Source organism: Podarcis muralis, chromosome 7 (assembly GCF_964188315.1).
Source record: "Podarcis muralis chromosome 7, rPodMur119.hap1.1, whole genome shotgun sequence".
Taxonomy (NCBI): Eukaryota; Metazoa; Chordata; class Lepidosauria; order Squamata; family Lacertidae; genus Podarcis; species Podarcis muralis.
The window spans coordinates 9029902-9047954 of NC_135661.1; the positions used below are offsets into that span (position 1 = coordinate 9029902).

Below are 18053 nucleotides of genomic sequence, written 5' to 3' on the forward strand. Positions count from 1 at the left end.
TATCTCTTTCTGTCAATGTCATGCTGACTATAATCGTAGGGCCAGAAGGAGCCTGGGTTTTACACTTTCTCGTTCTATCTCTTTTCTGTCTGGTGTGATGTTCTGTATATTGTGTTAAGGTTTAGTCTTATTATAAGTTATTGTGAGCTTTAAGTTAAGTCTGCTGCAACTGGATTTCTTATTGGACAGTGCCGATCCTGAATGTATTGGATTTGTGGCCATTATGCTCATTTGCCTTCAGAAGCAGTAAAGCTCTGCTAGATGAAATATAATTGCCTCTGGTCTATTTTATGGGAATCCTGCAACACGTTTAAGTTGTTACTCTGCTAAATATACATTGGAATCTACTCTGGATGAATATTGAGTAGAATTTCAATGTCAGATGGCTACAACCTACTTTGAGGATCGAAAGCAGCAGACCTCTAAATACCGTATTTTTCACCCTATAGGACACACCATCCCATAAGGCGCACCTAGTTTTTGGGGGGGAAATAAAGGGGAAAAAATTATTTCCCCCCCCAGGTGCGGGGCTGGGGCGGGGGAGGCCCGAGCTTCCCCCGACCCCAGCCCCCAAACAGGCAGCTCTCTGCAAGCCATAGGAGCCCAGCGCTGGCTCCCGCTGCTTGCGGGGAGGTCCGCAAATCCTGGACGCGCTGATCTCAGCGCGCGCAGGCTTCGGCATGCAGGCAACTCTCCGCGAGCAGCGGGAGCGCTCCCGCTGCTTGCGGAGAGGTCCGCGAAGCCTGGACGCGCTGATCTCAGCGCGCGCAGGCTTCGGCATGCAGACAACTCTCCGCAAGCAGTGGGAGCGCTCCCGCTGCTTGCGGAGAGGTCTGCGAAGCCTGGACGCGCTGATCTCAGCGCGCGCAGGCTTCAGCATGCTGGCAACTCTCCGCAATTTTATAATGATGTTTATATTTTTATTTTATATTTTATAATGATGTTCAGCGAAAGCCTGCATTCGCCCCATAGGACGCACCCAGATTTCCCCTTCATTTTTGGAGGGGAAAAAGTGCGTCCTATAGGGCGAAAAATACGGTACCAATTTCTGGGGCACGCAGATGAGGGGAGAGCGTTCTTGCACGCAGGCACCTCGTGGGTCACTGTGAGAGTTGCTGAAATAGATTGGCCTCTTGTCTCATTCTTCCCACCCCACTGCCTGTTCCTGCGTTGAGGAACCAGATGCTACTAGGCACTTCCGAAAGTGAGACCTTCGGGTGTAGGTCAGTATATAAAGTCAATGAAGAAGAAGAAGAGAAAGGATCCAAAAGAGGAAAAGAGGAGAATGCACCGGGGGGGGGGGGAGTTCAAAACATACCGCCAGGTATGCGCGGTCCCGCTCAACCAGATCAGCGAGGCGGTGCAAGAGTTTGCCCCGGTGGGCGGCATCCATCCGCCTCCAGGGAGATCCAAATTTGAACGCCTCTTTGGCTGCCTGAACAGCTTTGTCTACGTCGGCCTGGAAGAGAATCAAGGTGGGACACAATGAGCAGGCAAATCCGCAAGCAGATCTGAGACACTGGAGAACTGCCCGTTCAGACACCAAGCTAGTCTACAGCATCTTCCCATTCTTCCATGGTGAGGGCATCAAGTCTAGGTCTCAGGAAAGCAAGAGATCCGCTGAGGCAGTGTCTCTGTGAGAGGGACAGGGAGCCTGTGGTCTTCCAGATGTTGCCGGACTACAACTCCCATCACCCCTGACTCCTGCACACACTGCCTAGTGGTAATGGGAGGTGGAGTCCAACAGCCTCTCAGGTTCCCCATCCCTGCTCTTTGGTATCGAACGACAGAACCATTTGCCCACTAAGGAAAATTACGTCTCTCAGAAGAATGTTTCCTACCATCTTATCTACAAGATCCAACAACTCTAAAATGTAAGAGAGCTTTTTTTATATACAGTGGTACCTCTGGTTACGAACTTAATTCTTTGCTGAGGTCCTTTCTTAACCTGAATCCGTTCTTAACCTGAGGTACCACTTTAGCTAATGGGGCCTCCCGCTGCCGCTGCACGATTTTTGTTCTCATCCTGAGGTAAAGTCCTTAACCCGAGGTACTACTTCCGGGTTAGCGGAGTCTGTAACCCAAAGTGTTTGTAACCCGAGGTACCACTGTAACAATTTTTCACCCAGTGAGCTTCACAGCCGAACAGGCTTTTGAACCCTGGTCTCCCAGGTCCTAGTCCAACACCAACTGCTACTATATGGACTTGTCAGTATTGATGCAATGGTTCTTGCATTGCTCTTCTACTTTGTTATCATCTCAGTACAGTGGTACCTCGGGTTAAGTACTTAATTCGTTCCGGAGGTCCATTCTTAACCTGAAACTGTTCTTAACCTGAAGCACCACTTTAGCTAATGGAGCCTCCTGCTGCCGCCGCGCTGCTGGAGCACAATTTCTGTTCTCATCCTGAAGCAAAGTTCTTAACCTGAAGCAATATTTCTGGGTTAGCGGAGTCTGTAACCTGAAGCGTATGTAACCTGAAGCGTATGTAACCCAAGTATGTAACTGTAAATTTTCCTCCCAGCGGACTGAAACAACCTGATGTCAGAAAAGTCCACCGAACCTATAGCAGCTGCCGTTAAACTGAGGACCTCTGAGCCTTGTTTTAAGTGGATTTGTTGTTTTTTGTGTTTTAAACCGTTTTTAATAATTTCATGTGCAAATTTCCTAGAAATGGTAGTTTAGAAGGTGAGATAATAAATAGTAGTAGTAGTAGTAGTAGTAGTAGTAGTAGTAGTAGTAATAGATAAAAGGTAAAGGTAAAGGTACCCCTGCCTGTACGGGCCAGTCTTGACAGACTCTAGGGTTGTGCGCTCATCTCACTCTATAGGCCAGGAGCCAGCGCTGTCCGCAGACACTTCTGGGTCACGTGGCCAGCGTGACAAGCTGCATCTGGCGAGCCAGCGCAGCACACACGGAACGCCGTTTACCTTCCCGCTGATAAGCGGTCCCTATTTATCTACTTGCACCCAGGGGTGCTTTCGAACTGCTAGGTTGGCAGACGCTGGGACCGAACGACGGGAGCGCACCCCACCGTGGGGATTCGAACCGCCGACCTTTCGATCGGCAAGTCCTAGGCGCTGAGGCTTTTACCCACAGCGCCACCCGCGTCCCACACAATAATAATAGATAACTGCCTGCAAATAAGATGTGTGGGCAAGATTGCAGACAAAAATGTGTGCGTTAGGAGAAATGCAAACTAAAACACTGACAAACTTTCACAAGACCTTTTTCTTTCTTAACTGAGGCGGATGCAGATATGTGGTGCACTGCACCTAAGTTTAGGAAAACGAGAACCTGAGAGAAACCCAGACTGACAGATCTCCCCACCCTTCCTGCTTGCTCGCTCTGCCTGGCCAGATACTACGCAGTTAATTATTCCTCCCTGGGTGCTGCCTGCAGGGAACCAGCTCCGGGGCGCTGTGCAGTTTTTGCTGTGTCATTCCTGTTTGCTAACCCAGCTTCTGCCCAGATATAACATTACCATGTGAAAAGGAACAGCCACATATTTGCTGCCAAAGCGCAGCCGTATAAAGGCTGGTGATCTGGTAAAACAAGGAAATGTTTACTCTGTGTGTGGCCTTCTGCCAGGAGCAGCCTGTTTGTTTCGCAATCTCTGATTAAGGCCAGACAATCAGATGATTTCTATGTTGCTGGAAAGTTATGTTTGGTGTAATTGAGAGGCAGAGATGCAGAACCTGTAGAAAGCGGCAAGCCCTTAGGTGGTAAATTGCTGCTCTACCTGTTCCTATAGGCTCACGGAAGCTTAAAATAACAGCAATAGACATACTGATACGATCCCAAATGCCATTGTAGGCTAGTATCTTTATTAAGGACACACACCCCTTGCAAAAAGAAGGGTCACCAAGTTGCAACAAGCTCCTGAATCTGCCAGAACTTGCCAAGGCTCCATTAAAGCAAAAGCAAGCAGAGGACTAAATCAAAGCCCTCAAAAGTACCAAGAACCATAAAACTTAAAGGTGCCACGTGACTCTTTGGGTCCAAGCTACCTGGGAGATTGTATCTCCTCATAAAAACCTGCCTGAGGGCTAAGATCTTCCAGTGAGCGTCAACATCAGAGGAACGGCTGGTGGTGGCACAAGAGATTTCCCTGTGTCTGCTCCCAGATTGTAGGATTTCTTCCCACGAGAGGTCAGACTGGCAGGCTGAGACATTTCTGCCCAGACAGGTCCTTGGAAACTGAGGCGCAGGTGCTGCTAACCACAGCTGTCAGGGAAAACTAGGTTTTAATTGCTGGTCCTAAATGTGTTGATTTATTTCAACTACTTATATTTTATAATGATGTTCTTAACTGTGGGAAGCCGCTTTGAATCCCAGCTTGGGAGAAAGGGAGGATCTAAATAATAAATAATAGTAAATACCTTAACAGTCAGTTTTGCAACAAGACTTGTGATATTATACTTACCACGTGCCAGGGGCGAGGCTGAAAGGCACAGTTACAATCCAGTACTAGAGGGATGTCCAACAGGTCGATCACGATCTACTGGTAGATCCCCGTGAGGTTTTGGTAGATCTCTGGCTCCCTTTCCATAGCATCGCTAAAACTGACTCCTGCCCTCCATGGTTGTATGATCTCTGGAAGACTGAGCTCTGTGCGATCTTTTTGTGAGTGACTTTACCCCTTTTACCCATGCCTTTAACCCACCCCCCAAAAAATGGAAATCCTCCCAAAAGCTTATTTTTTAACCTCCCCCAAAATGGGGCTCTTCTCCTCCCTTAAAAAAGCTCAGCAACTTTGAGCCGAACCCCCCAAAAATGGGGGTAATCAATGCCAGTATATAATTCTGAAAGTAGATTGCAGTCTCTTGAGAGTTGGCCACCCCTGAGTTTACTAGATGGTCCGATTCCATTTAAAGGCAGCTGCTATTGTTCCAACTTGCGAACCTTTGCCAACCTGGTGCTTTTCAAAACATCTGGAGGAGACTGGGTTGGCAAAGGAGGCACGAAGCATAAACAAACTGGGACAGGCATTTCCCCTGACCCCACTGATGTGGTACCTTGTCTCCTTCTGCAACCTGGCAGATAACCTCCCCTGTGGACGGGTTGACGGTCGGGAATGTCTTCTTGCTGGCCGCATCATGCCATTCATTGTTGATGAAGATCTGCAATTGAAAACGTGGACTGTAAGCTTTCGGGGCGCAAACGCTTCACAGCGACGGCTGACGGCGAAGAGATCGATGCTTCAGGAACCAACACACAGCTAGGCGGAACCTGAGTGTTGAGAGGCAGATTTGAGAGTGCCATTCCCCTCCTGAAGTAATCCCATAAAAGGTAAAGGGACCCCTGACCATTAGGTCCAGTTGTGGCCGACTCTGGGGTTGCGGCGCCCATTTCGCTTTATTGGCCGAGGGAGCCGGCGTACAGCTTCCGGGTCATGTGGCCAGCATGACTAAGCCGCTTCTGGTGAACCAGAGCAGCGCACGGAAACGCCGTTTACCTTCCCGCCAGAGCGGTACCTATTTATCTACTTACACTTTGATGTGCTTTCGAACTGCTAAGTTGGCAGGAGCAGGGACTGAGCTACCCGTCACAGGGTTTCGAACCGCCGGCCTTCTGATTGGCAAGCCCTAGGCTCTGTGGTTTAACTCACAGCGCCACCCGCGTCCCCATTGTAAACCCCATTGTAAACGAAGACCCACAGATGCTCAAATACCAAAGTGGACCCTCAAGCACTACCCTGAACGAAAGAAATTTCAAGAAGTGGCCTGAACAGCATCTTAAGCATTGCAATAAAGCAAGAGAGCAAGAAATATTGGCCTATTCAAAACAGCTACTGCCCTAGGTGTTCATATTCTTCAGCCATTTATGAAAAACCTTTGATACATATAGCAACCGTTGATTCAGAAACTGCCGCCCAGCTCATTTACCCAGCACAAACAGAGATAAGCACCAGAGATAAGAACTTATCAGAGCGTAGCAAAAGGGACAATACTCTCTTCCAAAACAAGTAACTGATTCTAGAAGAAATAAGAAGTGGCCCAAGCTTGCAAAACAAGTTGCCAGCTTGCAACACAAAAAATGCCTAAGATGTTTGCCAATAAAAATAAATACAACCCGCCATTTGCAGCAAGGATAATTGCTGCCCCGATCTTCCCGGTTGCTTGGGGGGGAGAAGGCAATCTTTGTGGCCCCTTTTCAAATGCCAGCACCTGTCCCATAGTGCTAGTTATAATACAATTTGGCCCAGATATTGTAATACTGTAGTAGTAGTGGTGGTAATAATAATAATAATAATAATAATAATAATAATAATAATAATAATAATATTTTATTTATACCCCGCCCTCCCTGGCCAGAGTCGGGCTCAGGGCGGCTAACACCAATAAAATTACAATAAAACCTAATAGGGGACGACGACAAACAAATCAACACCCAGTTTATTAAAATATGGGTTAAAATACAATTTTAAATGCAGCCTCATTTTAATAAATCAAAACCATAAGGAGAGGGAAACATAAGGCTCAGACAGAATCCAAACCAAAGGCCAGGTGGAACAGCTCTGTCTCGCAGGCCCTGCGGAAAGATGTCAAGTCCCGCAGGGCCCTAGTCTCTTGTGACAGTGCATTCCACCAAGTCGGGGCCAGTGCTGAAAAGGCCCTGGCCCTAGTTGAGACCAATCTAACCACTTTGAGGCTTGGGACCTCCAAAGTGTTGTTATTTATGGACCTTAAGGTCCTCCGTGGGGCTTACCAGGAGAGGTGGTCCCGTATTGTGTGTCCTCGGTTCATTTTGACAGCAGCTCCAAACAGCTGACAAAATTATACAGGAAGCATTTGTTTGTAATAATAAGCATTTGTTTGGTCTGCATTCTTAACTAAACCAACTCGATTTGCACTTTGTGTATTAATACACAGACCTCTTAACCTTTTAGACTGCATTTCTCTGAATTGGGCAAAAAAGTTCCAGTTTTTCAAAATGCATTCAAAATGTGTATCTCATGATAAAATACAATCAGAACTGCATGCTTAGAATAATATGCATATTAAATATGGATTATGTGATAAAATACATATTTAAGGACATATTTGAAGAAAAATGTGCGTATGCATTTTCATACAGATTTAAAAAGAAATCTCAGATTAATGCAGAAACTAGACCAAATGTCCTAGTGAACAAACACAGAGCTACAATTTCCAGAGTGGTTTAACAAGCAATCCCTCCTCCCAGGGAACTCTGGGAATTGAAACACTGGAAGGGGAATCAGGGCCCTCCTGACCACTCTCAGCACCCTTTGCAAACTACAGCTCCCAGGATTTGGGGGGAAACTGTGACTGTTTAAAGTGGTATCACAGTGCTTTATTTTATTTTTTTTTAATAATATTTTTATTGGATTTTTTTGAGAAAAGAAAATAGCCAAACATATATCAAACACAACAGACATAACTAACAACTATATATAAAAAGAGAAAAGAAAAGATCACAATTTTTCATACCTATTTTCCATAACCATCTGGACTTCCTCACATTTCCCTTTCCTGCGTTCTCGATAGAAAAGTTATGTTCAGCAATTTATTACCTTCTTTCAGATCTTATGTTCTAATTCTGATATGTTATGCCTCTAGTTTTAAATGTTTCCATCGAATATCTAACTGCTTAATTTAGGCATAACTTTACTTCAAATCTCATCTTTATATTTCAACTTATTCTCATACATATCTCATCTAGGCTGCTGATGCCATAATCTTTCCTTTCATGCACCTTCTTAACATTCATACAATTTATAAAATTTTTGTAAATAGTCTTTAAACTTCTTCCAGTCCTCTTCCACCTCCTCTTTTCCCAGGTCTCGAATTCTGCCAGTCATCTCGGCCAGCTCCATGTAGTCTATCAGTTGCGTTTGCCATTCTTCCAGTGTGGGCAAATCTTGTGTCTGGTATCACAGTGCTTTAAAGGTACCGTGCAGAAAGGGCCTGAGTTAATGCAGTCCAAATGCAGAAGTGGGGAGATGGCAACCAGTGTTTTCCAGATCGGTTTGTCAGCTGCTTGGTTTCAAAAGTGAGACGAAAAGGAAGGTGGAAGTTTCGGGAAGAAGCTAGCTCCTGCTCCCAGCCGCGGAAGAGTTGAAAAGCCAAACTTTTACAATCTGGGGCTGTAAACTGAGAGGTCAGGGTATCTTGCCAACTGCTGCATAACTCACACACAAAAAATCCAGATCAACATTCTACAATGAACAAGGATGAAGTCTGATTGTTTGTTTCACAGATTACGGAGGAGGCATGATAAGAGTGCATATCAACTTACGCAACCTTCCCAATCTGGGAACTGGAGAAACGAACCTATACTGCCAAGTCTTGTAGTAAACCAGTATAAAGTAAGCAGCACATAAGCGGCACACAAAACGCTACCAAATCATTCTACGTTCTAAATCTTATATTAACAATCCCAAAATTGAGAGAGCTATGTACCAGATCTACTCTTGACTTGAGCATTTATTCATTTACTTAGCATATGAAGTTGAATGTATGTAAATACACCAAAATCTTGAGGGAGAATTTCCTGAAGAAAGAAATTAAATATTGTAGCTTAATCTAAGAAGAAATGTAACATTTGGACTTGAATGTTCATAAAGATATCAAAACCGTGAGAGAGAATTTACTGAAGAAGCCAAAGACTCTTCATGGGCGAAACAGGTGACAAATGCTGGAACCCTGTCTAACTCTTGTGCGTAACATCCCTGACACTTCGTTTGATCCAACTTACCTTTGTTGATATCTACAGGAGCCTGGCTAAAGGAACTTTAAAGACTGAATCATCCTTTTGGACACAATTTGAAGGAGTTTTCTGTTTGTGGCTTCTGTAGTAGATCTTGTACATAGCTCTCTCAATTTTTGGATTATTAATATAAGACTTAGAACGTAGAATGGTTTGGTAGAGTTTTGTGTGCCGCTTATGTGCTGCTTACTAGACCCAGAAGGAAGGCACACGTGTCAATCTACTGGGCCCACACTACTTGCAATATTATATGCCTCCATCATGTTTTCCCCAAAGTCTTTTTGGGCTGATGGCCTGGGGCACCATGGAGACTAGATAAATTAATTTAGAGTAAGAGGGTGAGAGGATAGACGTTTATAAAAACATGCATGCAGAAAGTAGACAGAGAAAAGTTTTCTTATACAGTATTCCTATCTTAGATCTCAGCCCTCAAGCATTTCTCTTCTATTTTAAACTTATTCATGGCAATCTTCTGAGCCTGTTGCTGGAAACCATAGGACAGGCATCCCCAAACCCAGCCCTCCAGATGTTTTGGGACTACAACTCCCATCATCCCTAGCGAACAGGACCAGTGGTCAGGGATGATGGGAATTTGAGTTTGGGGGTGCCTGCCAGAGGAGACTGGCACTCTGCCAGCCACTCTGGGCGGCTTCCAACAAAATATTAAAATACAGTAATGCATCAAACATTAAAAGCTTCCCTAAACAGGACTGCCTTCAGATGTCTTCCAAAAGTCTGGTAGCTGTTGTTCTCTTTGACATCTGGTGGGAGGGCGTTCCACAGGGCAGGTGCCACTACCGAGGAGGCCCTCTGCCTGGTTCCCTGTAACTTGGCTTCTCGCAGTGAGGGAACCGCCAGAAGGCCCTCGGAGCTGGACCTCAGTGTCCGGGCAGAACGATGGGGGTGGAGACGCTCCTTCAGGTATACAGGACCGAGGCCGTTTAGGGCTTTAAAGGTCAGCACCAACACTTTGAATTGTGCTTGGAATTGAATTATGTTCTTACAGCCTCCCATCAACCTCTAGACCAGGTCTGGGAGACAAATGCGATGTTCTCTTATCACAACACTCAGAAAGAGCAAAATGTACAGTGGTTGATATTCAGAAGGGCCCACTGAGAGCTGATATCTTTCCCTTTTTCTGCCCCCACAGTCACCAATCTGCCAGGCACACTCCGTTCCCAAATGGATGCAAGAATTACAACGACCACCCCTCCACCAGCAACAGTTACAAGCTTGCACTGCTGTGGGTTTTTTTTTCTTTTATCCGGGAAGTGTTGGGCAAGGATCAGAGTGCACATAACTTTCTCTAAAGCACCCCGTCAGCAATCCCTAAGGCAACACACGAAAGTCACTGTGCAGGAAAACCTGGCTGCCTTTCTAGTTCTCTCTTGCTAATGGCATGGCACATCACCAAGAACTGTTAACAAAAATCCGATTAGAATAAAATGACCAAAGAAGTTGAGACCACACCCGCGACAGTCCACCAGCAGCTCAAAAAAGAAAGGGGCGGGAAGAAAAGGTGGATTATTTGTAGATGATAAATCATGTTATATAAGCAGTAAAAGGTAAAGGTAAAGGTACCCCTGCCCGTACGGGCCAGTCTTGACAGACTCTAGGGTTGTGCGCTCATCTCACTCTAGAGGCCGGGGGCCGGCGCCGTCCGCAGACACTTCCGGGTCACATGGCCAGCGTGACAAGCTGCATCTGGCGAGCCAGCGCAGCACACAGAACGCCGTTTACCTTCCCGCTGGTAAGCGGTCCCTATTTATCTACTTGCACTTTTTAAGGGTGCTTTTGAACTGCTAGGTGGGCAGGAGCTGGGACCAAGACGGGAGCTCACCCCGCCGCGGGGATTCGAACCGCCGACCATACGATCGGCAAGTCCTAGGCACTGTGGTTTTACCCACAGCGCCACCCGCGTCCTATATAAGCAGTACACACATTCAAAGTCTTAACTAGCTTGTCTTACATCTCCTCCGAGATGCTCTAAGTGCCATCCACCTTCGGCTTGGGACCCTCCAGACTACAACTTCCATCAGCCCCAGCCAGCACAGCTCCACGATGGTGGAAGCACAAACGCGGGGGCTGATGGGAGTTGTAGTCCAAAACATCACCGAATACATTTAAAGTGCTATTGACACCATTTTGAATAATCATGGATTTCCCCCCCAAGAGCTGTAGTTTGTAAAGGATGCTGAGAGTTGCTAGGAGACCCTATCCCCCTCCCAGAGCGACAATTCCCAGGTTGGTTTAACAACCAATCCCTCTTTCCAGGGAACACTCAGAATTGTCGCTCTGGGAAGAGGCTGGGGAAGGGTCTCCTAACAACTCTCAAGCACCCCTCACAAACTACAACTCCCAGAATTCTGTGGGGCAAGCCAGGACTCTTTAAAGTGGTATTATACTGCTTGAAAAGTACAAATGGCCTTAGACAGGAAAATTGGCTGCAAAACATAATAATCTGCAAAACATAATAATTGGCTGCAAAACGAACATAATCCGTTCCGCGAGTCTCTTCGTCTAGCGGTTTTTTCGTCTTGCGAAGCAACCCTATTAGCGGCTTAGCGGATTAGCGCTATTAGCGGTTTAGCGGCTATTAAAGGCTTAGCGGCATAGCGGCTAAAAGGCTATTAGCGGCTTAGCGGCTATTAAAGGCTTAGCGGCTAAAAGGCTATTAGCGGCTTAGAGGCTTAGAAAAAGGGGGGGGGAGCAAAAGAAATCGCAAGACTCGCAAGATGGAAACGTCTTGCGAAGCAAGCCCATAGGGAAAATCGTCTTGCGAAGCGTATCGAAAAACGGAAAACCCTTTCGTCTAGCGGGTTTTTCGTCTTGCGAGGCATTCGTCTTGCGGGGCACCACTGTATTTATTTATACATACCCCGCCCATCTGACTGGGTTTCCCCAGCCACTCTGGGCGGCTGCCAACAAAAGATTAAAATACAATAGTCCTTCAAATATTAAAAGCTTCTGCCTTCAGATGTCTTCTAAAAGTCAGGTAGTTGTTTATTTCCTTGACATCTGAGGGGAGGGCGTTCCAAAAGGCGGGTGCTGCTACCGAGAAGGCCCTCTGCCTGGTTCCCTGTAACCTCACTTCTCGCAATGAGGGAACCGCCAGAAAGCCCTTGGCGCTGGACCTCAGTGTCCAGGCAGAACGATGGGGGTGGAGACGCTCCTTCAGGTCTACTGGGCCGAGGCCGTTTAGGGCTTTAAAGGTCAGCACCAACACTTTGAATTGTGCTCAGAAACGTACTGGGAGTCAATGTAGGTCTCTCAAGACCGGTGTTATGTGATCTTGGTGGCCGCTCTCAGTCACCAGTCTAGCTGCCGCATTCTGGATTAGTTGCAGTTTCCGGGTCACCTTCAAAGGTAGCCTCACATAGAGCTCTTTGGGGAAATTGTGGCTGACAAATGACGTCTATCAATGATTCAGGACAGGATCCTCCAGTCACTCTTGCTGGAGGGTTGGGGAGTCAGAGAAGGAAGGAACCTCCAAGGTCAGGAAGTTTCAGAGAAAACAGAAGCAACAGCCTAAGCAAGTGGCAAGAAGGACTCCTCCTGAGAAACCAGAAGCCCCTGGCCCAAAATTTAGTTTCTAGACAGTAGCTAGCTATTCTCTCCATTTGCAAAACCCAGGATTGAGTGTGGATCATGGGTGAGCAAACTAAGGCCTGGGGGCTGGATCCGGCCCAGTCGCCTTCTAAATCTTGCCCACAGATGATCTGGGAATCAGCATGTTTTTACATGAGTAGAATGTGTCCTTTTATTTTAAAAGCACCTCTGGGTTATTTGTGGGGCCTGCCTGGTGTTTTTACATGAGTAGAATGTGTGTTTTTATTTAAAATGCACCTCTGGGTTATTTGTGGGGCATAGGAATTCGTTCATATATTTTTTTCAAAAGATGGTCTGACCCGCCACAAGGTCCGAGGGACAGTGGACCGGCCCCCTGCTGAAAAAGTTTGCTGACCCCTGGTGTGGATCCTCACACAGCTAAAAACTACACCATCCAGACAGAGGAGAGGAGGGCCGGCAGGCTTGCAGAAATGCAAACATTTTGGGAGGACAAGCGATGTTAATGGGACACCGGTGGCGCTGTGGGTTAAACCACAGAGCCTAGGACTTGCCGATCAGAAGGTCGGCATTTCGAATCCCTGCGATGGGGTGAGCTCCCATTGCTCAGTCCCTGCTCCTGCTAATCTAGCAGTTTGAAAGCCCGTCAAAGTGCAAGTAGATAAATAGGTACCGCTCCGGCGGGAAGGTAAATGGCGTTTCCGTGCGCTGCTCTGGTTCGCCAGAAGCGGCTTAGTCATGCTGGGCACATGACCCGGAAGCTGTACGCTGGCTCCCTCGGCCAGTAAAGGGAGATGAGTGCCGCAACCCCAGAGTCGGTCATAACTGGACCTAACGGTCAGGGGTCTCTTTACCTTTACTAAGTGATATTAAAGGGGGGGTGGAACCGGAAGCAGCCAAACGAGGACTGAGCATGGACCTCAAGGCTGGCTGACTGTTGTGGGGGCAATGCAAAAATCAGAAAAGGGGATGTCATGGTGTGTCGTCTTGGAAGAGGGTATGGATGCCGCACTCCATACTGCAACATGTTGTTGCAGGTGCCACTTTAAAAAAAGGGTGTGTTTCCAGACTTCTGGGTTAGCGCCATCGGCAATATCAGAGTTCCTCTGACCGGGAGGAACCCGCTCCTTAAAAATCGGGTCTTGCCGCCGCGGCGAAGGCGGAGACCCCTCAAAAATCCCAGGCGGATGAAGCCTGGGAACGTGGGTTTCGGCTGACACCAGGAGCGCCCCCCTACTCGCAGGGAAACCCTTTTTCGGGGATCCGAAGCGACGTGGGGTGAGCGGCGCGGTGTTTTGAATCGACTGCTACTTTTACGGAGTGAAGCCGCACAGCCGTTGCCGGAGAGCGCTGACTTTTTCCTGTGGACAATTGGACTCTAAACAAGTACCCGTGAGTAGAAACGGAAAATTGGATTAAAGAAACATTTTAATTTGGAACCGAAGCGGGAAGGCTCAAAACAGGAAGTCCGCCTTCCGCTTTTGTAAATAGACTGAAGCAAAAACCTTGCAAGCTAAAGTCTGGAAAGTAGTATATAAAGGTCTAAATTTCCTTCATTTATAACCATCAAAAAAACCCTTGGAAAGGGGGGGCGGACTTTGACTGTTCAAGCCTGCAGGAGAGAGAGTAAAGAAAGATAAATTTCCACCGTCTCAAACCTGGGAACGGGGTGCCAGAGACAGAAATTTTTGGGGAAGTTCATTGACTGTGAATGGAACGTCTTTGACAGATAGCTAAAAAAGAGAAACAAATTGATTCTAATGTTGCCTTTTGCATTCAAAAGAAACAAAATATTTGAAAAGTGAAAGTAATTTTCTTTTGTTGGACCTGCTTTTAAAAGATGGATATAAATAGAAATTGTCTCCTCTAGAGGGAGCTTGTTAAATTGTTGCTGGAGTCGATCTGGGGATTTCACAGCTGGGAGATTAGGATCGTGGGACCAGACTCTGACCTTGAATAAAAAATGTGTTTAGAAGAAGTTTTGGTGCTTGCTTTTTGCAAGACAAGCGCTTTGTTGGAGCAGATGCATGAGAAGATGGATTTGATGACTGTTGCAGTTAAAAACTTTGGACAAACGGTGAATACTCATATAGAAACCATTCAGGAACCAACTCAGGAACCTGTTTTGACAGGGCAAGTGCAAGTGCAGAAGATAATGGAGGAGGTTGCTGTTGAACCTCAAGTAACACAAATGGAGAGACCCGAGGCCCTGCAGGAGCATAAGCCGCTGTTCTTGAAGATTGAATCTGGAGTGGGCCAGGGGGGGTCTGGAGTTGTGGGGGCTCTTAATCTCGGAGGGACTTTGAAACATGCTTTTAAATATTTTCTGGACTACACTGCTGACTGTGGGGAGTGGGACTGTGGGGAATGGGCTGATCTGCTGAGGGGAGATGGAGATAATTTGGGGTTGGAGTCTCCCCGAGACCTACTCCTCAATGAGAAAGGAAAGAAATTAAGAAAGAGATCAACAAAAGACAAGGAAAAGTGCAGGTATAAACAAGAAGAAGATCTGCAGAAGGGACATGGAAAAGACTTAAGAGCCTCGGACATAAGATTACCAGGTTGATGGACTAGATGGAATGGACAGCAAGGACTGACATAACCCGAGACCAGGAAGAAGAGACGTTGGATGAAGATTGGAAGAAAGTTGTTTTAAAAAAAAAATATTTTGGGAATTAGTGTAAAATTAACAAATATTAGGGAAAATGTTGGAATGAAACTATTTGGCTTTAGTAGAAATGATATAAGGAGTTATGTATAAATAAGTATTAAGTTTTAAGCTTTAAGGTATTTTATGGTAAGATAAGGTTAAAATAAATCAAGGCAAATTGAACGACAGAATATAGTGAAAGATGGAAAGGACTTGCTGAGTTAATTAATTAGGTTAGACTGTTAAGATAAATTACCCAACAAAAATTGAGAAAGATGGAAAGAATTTGCTGAAACAATTAATTAAACTAGAACACAAAAAGGGAGGTGTGAGGAGGTCGATGAAACAAGCAAATGAAAGATAAAGATATGGAATATTGGATGTGTGTGTTTTGTTGTATTGTTGTATTGGTTTTTATGTACTCCCCCCCCCCTTTTTATGTATTGTAATGTATGTTTTGTAAAATTTTCTTTGCAGTTTTTTTTCTTTTTTCTGTAATCTTTAAACTTTTAATAAATATCATTTTTTTTAATTAAAAAAAGGGTGTGTTTCCAGAGCCACTCAAGACAAGAGGCGGGCGTTGCATGTGCAAAATTGCAGTTCAGGAAGTTCTGTGCATGCTCCTTTTTCACGATTTCAGCATTCCTGAGGAGGGAGTGCGGGTGTGTGGTCAGTAGGAATCAGGAACCTCCGCCGTTATTTCCACCTGCAGCCAGCCTTTAAAAAAAGTGGCAGAAGTTTCCACGAGGCAAACTATGGATTGCCAAACCCGAGTTTTCCTCTTTTTAAATGACTGCCTAATTAAAAGGGAATGAGAGACAGGGGCGTTCCTTCCTTTTTTTTCTTTCTTCCCTGCAAATGCTACATTTTATGTTTCTTAATACAGTATCTAGCAGAAGAGGAAAAGGCCAGGGCGAAAGAGAGAAACTTCTCATCTGGCTAGAAATCAGGGCTTTTCACACTAAGGAGATCTCGGAGGGGGAGGCCAGAATTTGATCCAAAATCCAAACCCCCGGCCATTTCCTTTGCAACTTGAACACTTTCTCCTCCCAGATATATCCTGGAGTCATGGAGGCTGCAGAGTTCAGTGGTTGCAGCAAGATAAGCCCTCTCTCTCCAATAGAAGAGAGGGCTTATCTTGCTGCAACCACTGAACTCCCACGAGATGTCAAAGCGATAAACAACTACCTGAAATTCAGAAGACCTCTTAAGGCAGCCCTGTTCAGGGAAGTTCTTAACGTGTGATATTTTAGTGATATTTTTGGTTTCTATGGAAGCCGCCCAGAGTGGCTGGGGAGGCCCAGCCAGATGGGCGGGGTATAAATAATAAATTGTTGTTGTTGTTGTTATTATTATTATTATTATTAGAAGAAGAAGAAGAAGAATGGCAGATGAAGATGATGGATTTTTCGGAGCTAGCCAACCTAACCGGAAGATACCGCGACCAGAAGGAGGAGTATCAGGAAGAGTGGATTAAATTTAATGATTACTTAGTTCAATATGTTAAGTTGAATTAATTGGAAACAGCTTGCAGATACTTAATTGGCTTAGGATTTTATTTATGTTAAGTGATGAATTCATATGTTTAATTTCATAATGTGAAGATCTAAGGATGTTAACTGTGATTTGGAAAACCGTTAAAAGGATATGCAATGAAATTCAAGCAAGGGGAAGCCAGGAAGTCACTTAACAATGTTAATAAGTGTAATTTTCAATAAGGCTATGATTTGTGGTTGTTTGTCTTATGTGTTTGTTTATAATGTTGTGAAAACCAATTAAAATTTTTTTTTTTAAAAAAAAGATAAGCCCTCTCTGCAGGTGCGGAAGATACGGATGAAGACCCCCTCCTCTTGAGGGTCCGGGGGGTCCGGGTCGGAGAAAGGAGTTGCTTGCGGGTAGCGAGGGAGAGCCTGCCCTCTGCACGCGCTCCAGGAACCTCTTGCCCGGCCATGGGAAGCAAGGCTGGGGGGCGGGCAGAAGGCGCGGCTGCTTCCCCCGCGAAGAAGCAGGGGCCGCTCCGGCCTGCTCCTTACCTGCGTGTAGGCGATCTCCGGGCGCGGGTTGGGCGCGGGGACGGCGGCGGCGGACCAGGCTCTGGCGGCCAGGCGCAAGGGGGCCGCCCGAAGGCGCAGCGGGCCGGAGCGGAGCGCCAGCGTTCGCAACATGCTCGCCTCCTCCTGCGAAAGGGAGCGCGCGCTCCCGCCGCCTGGGCTGCACCCCGACGCTCCGCCCGGCCGGGGGAGGGACGGCGAGTCGGCCAACGGCCCTCTCCCGCCTCCAGGCAGCCAATGGCAAGCGGTCTGGCGAGGACCCGCCCCCGCGGCGCTCAGCTGCGCCCCGCGTGTCGGAGCCGGGAGGATTCACACGTTACGCGTATCGCGAACGGAACCCGGCAAAGCGCGCCGCCGCCGGAGCGAGGGACACGCGCGCGGCCCGCCCCCGCGGCGCTCAGCTGCGCCCGGCGTGTCGGAGCCGGGAGCATTCACACGTTACGCGGGTCGCGAACGGAACCCGGCAAAGCGCCCCCGCCGCCGCAGCGAGTGACACGCGCGCGGCCTGCTTTCTCCACGGACTGATGAGGGCACAGCCGCCCTCGTGGCTCGTTCGCACGCGCGAAAAATAACAACAAAACCCTGTAGACTGGGGGCTTCAAAGCACGTGTGAAGGGGCCTGTGTTGCGGGCAGGAGCTCGGCTAGGTCATTGCTTGCTAAAGTTGCCAACGTGACTACACGCCCAGGGGAAGACGCCCAAGGCCCCGCACCTCACATTTCTTCAACTTTTCGTTTTGTCTGCTGCCTAAAGCTGCTGCAAAAGCAAGTCCTGTCAAAAGAATGTTTTGCTGCCAGTGTGAGGGTGGCATTCCTTCCAGATACTGTAACCTGCTGTCCATAAGTTCCATTAAGCATGTGCTACTCCTGTGCCAAGCATGGGAGCCTGGGGCCTTCCAGACACTGCTTACTCCAACTGCTCTCAGCCCCCTCTGACTGGCCCAAGGTCAACCAAATGAACTCCCTTGCTTTAGCTGAGTTTCCTGGAATGCAGGGGGTTGGACTAGATGATCCTTGGGGGTCCCTTCCAACTCTGCAATTCTCTGATTCCGTG

General features: G+C 47.0%; 1 protein-coding gene across 2 annotated transcripts in view; it reads right to left on the minus strand.

The window, feature by feature from the left end:
- ALDH2 (aldehyde dehydrogenase 2 family member) overlaps positions 1–17143 on the minus strand; it is a 35772-nt gene extending 18629 nt beyond the window's left edge. Inside the window, exons 1-3 of one of the 2 annotated variants that reach the window (XM_028741315.2) lie at positions 16984–17143; positions 5019–5123; positions 1319–1459 (exon numbers count right to left, since the gene is read on the minus strand). In XM_028741315.2, coding sequence (XP_028597148.1) covers positions 1319–1459; positions 5019–5123; positions 16984–17115 — 378 coding nt within the window. In that variant the 5' untranslated portion in view covers positions 17116–17143. The remainder of the gene's footprint in view (positions 1–1318; positions 1460–5018; positions 5124–16983) is intronic. The other variant, XM_077931171.1, reaches the window with a different exon arrangement.
- Between the last annotated feature and the right edge of the window lie 910 nt (positions 17144–18053).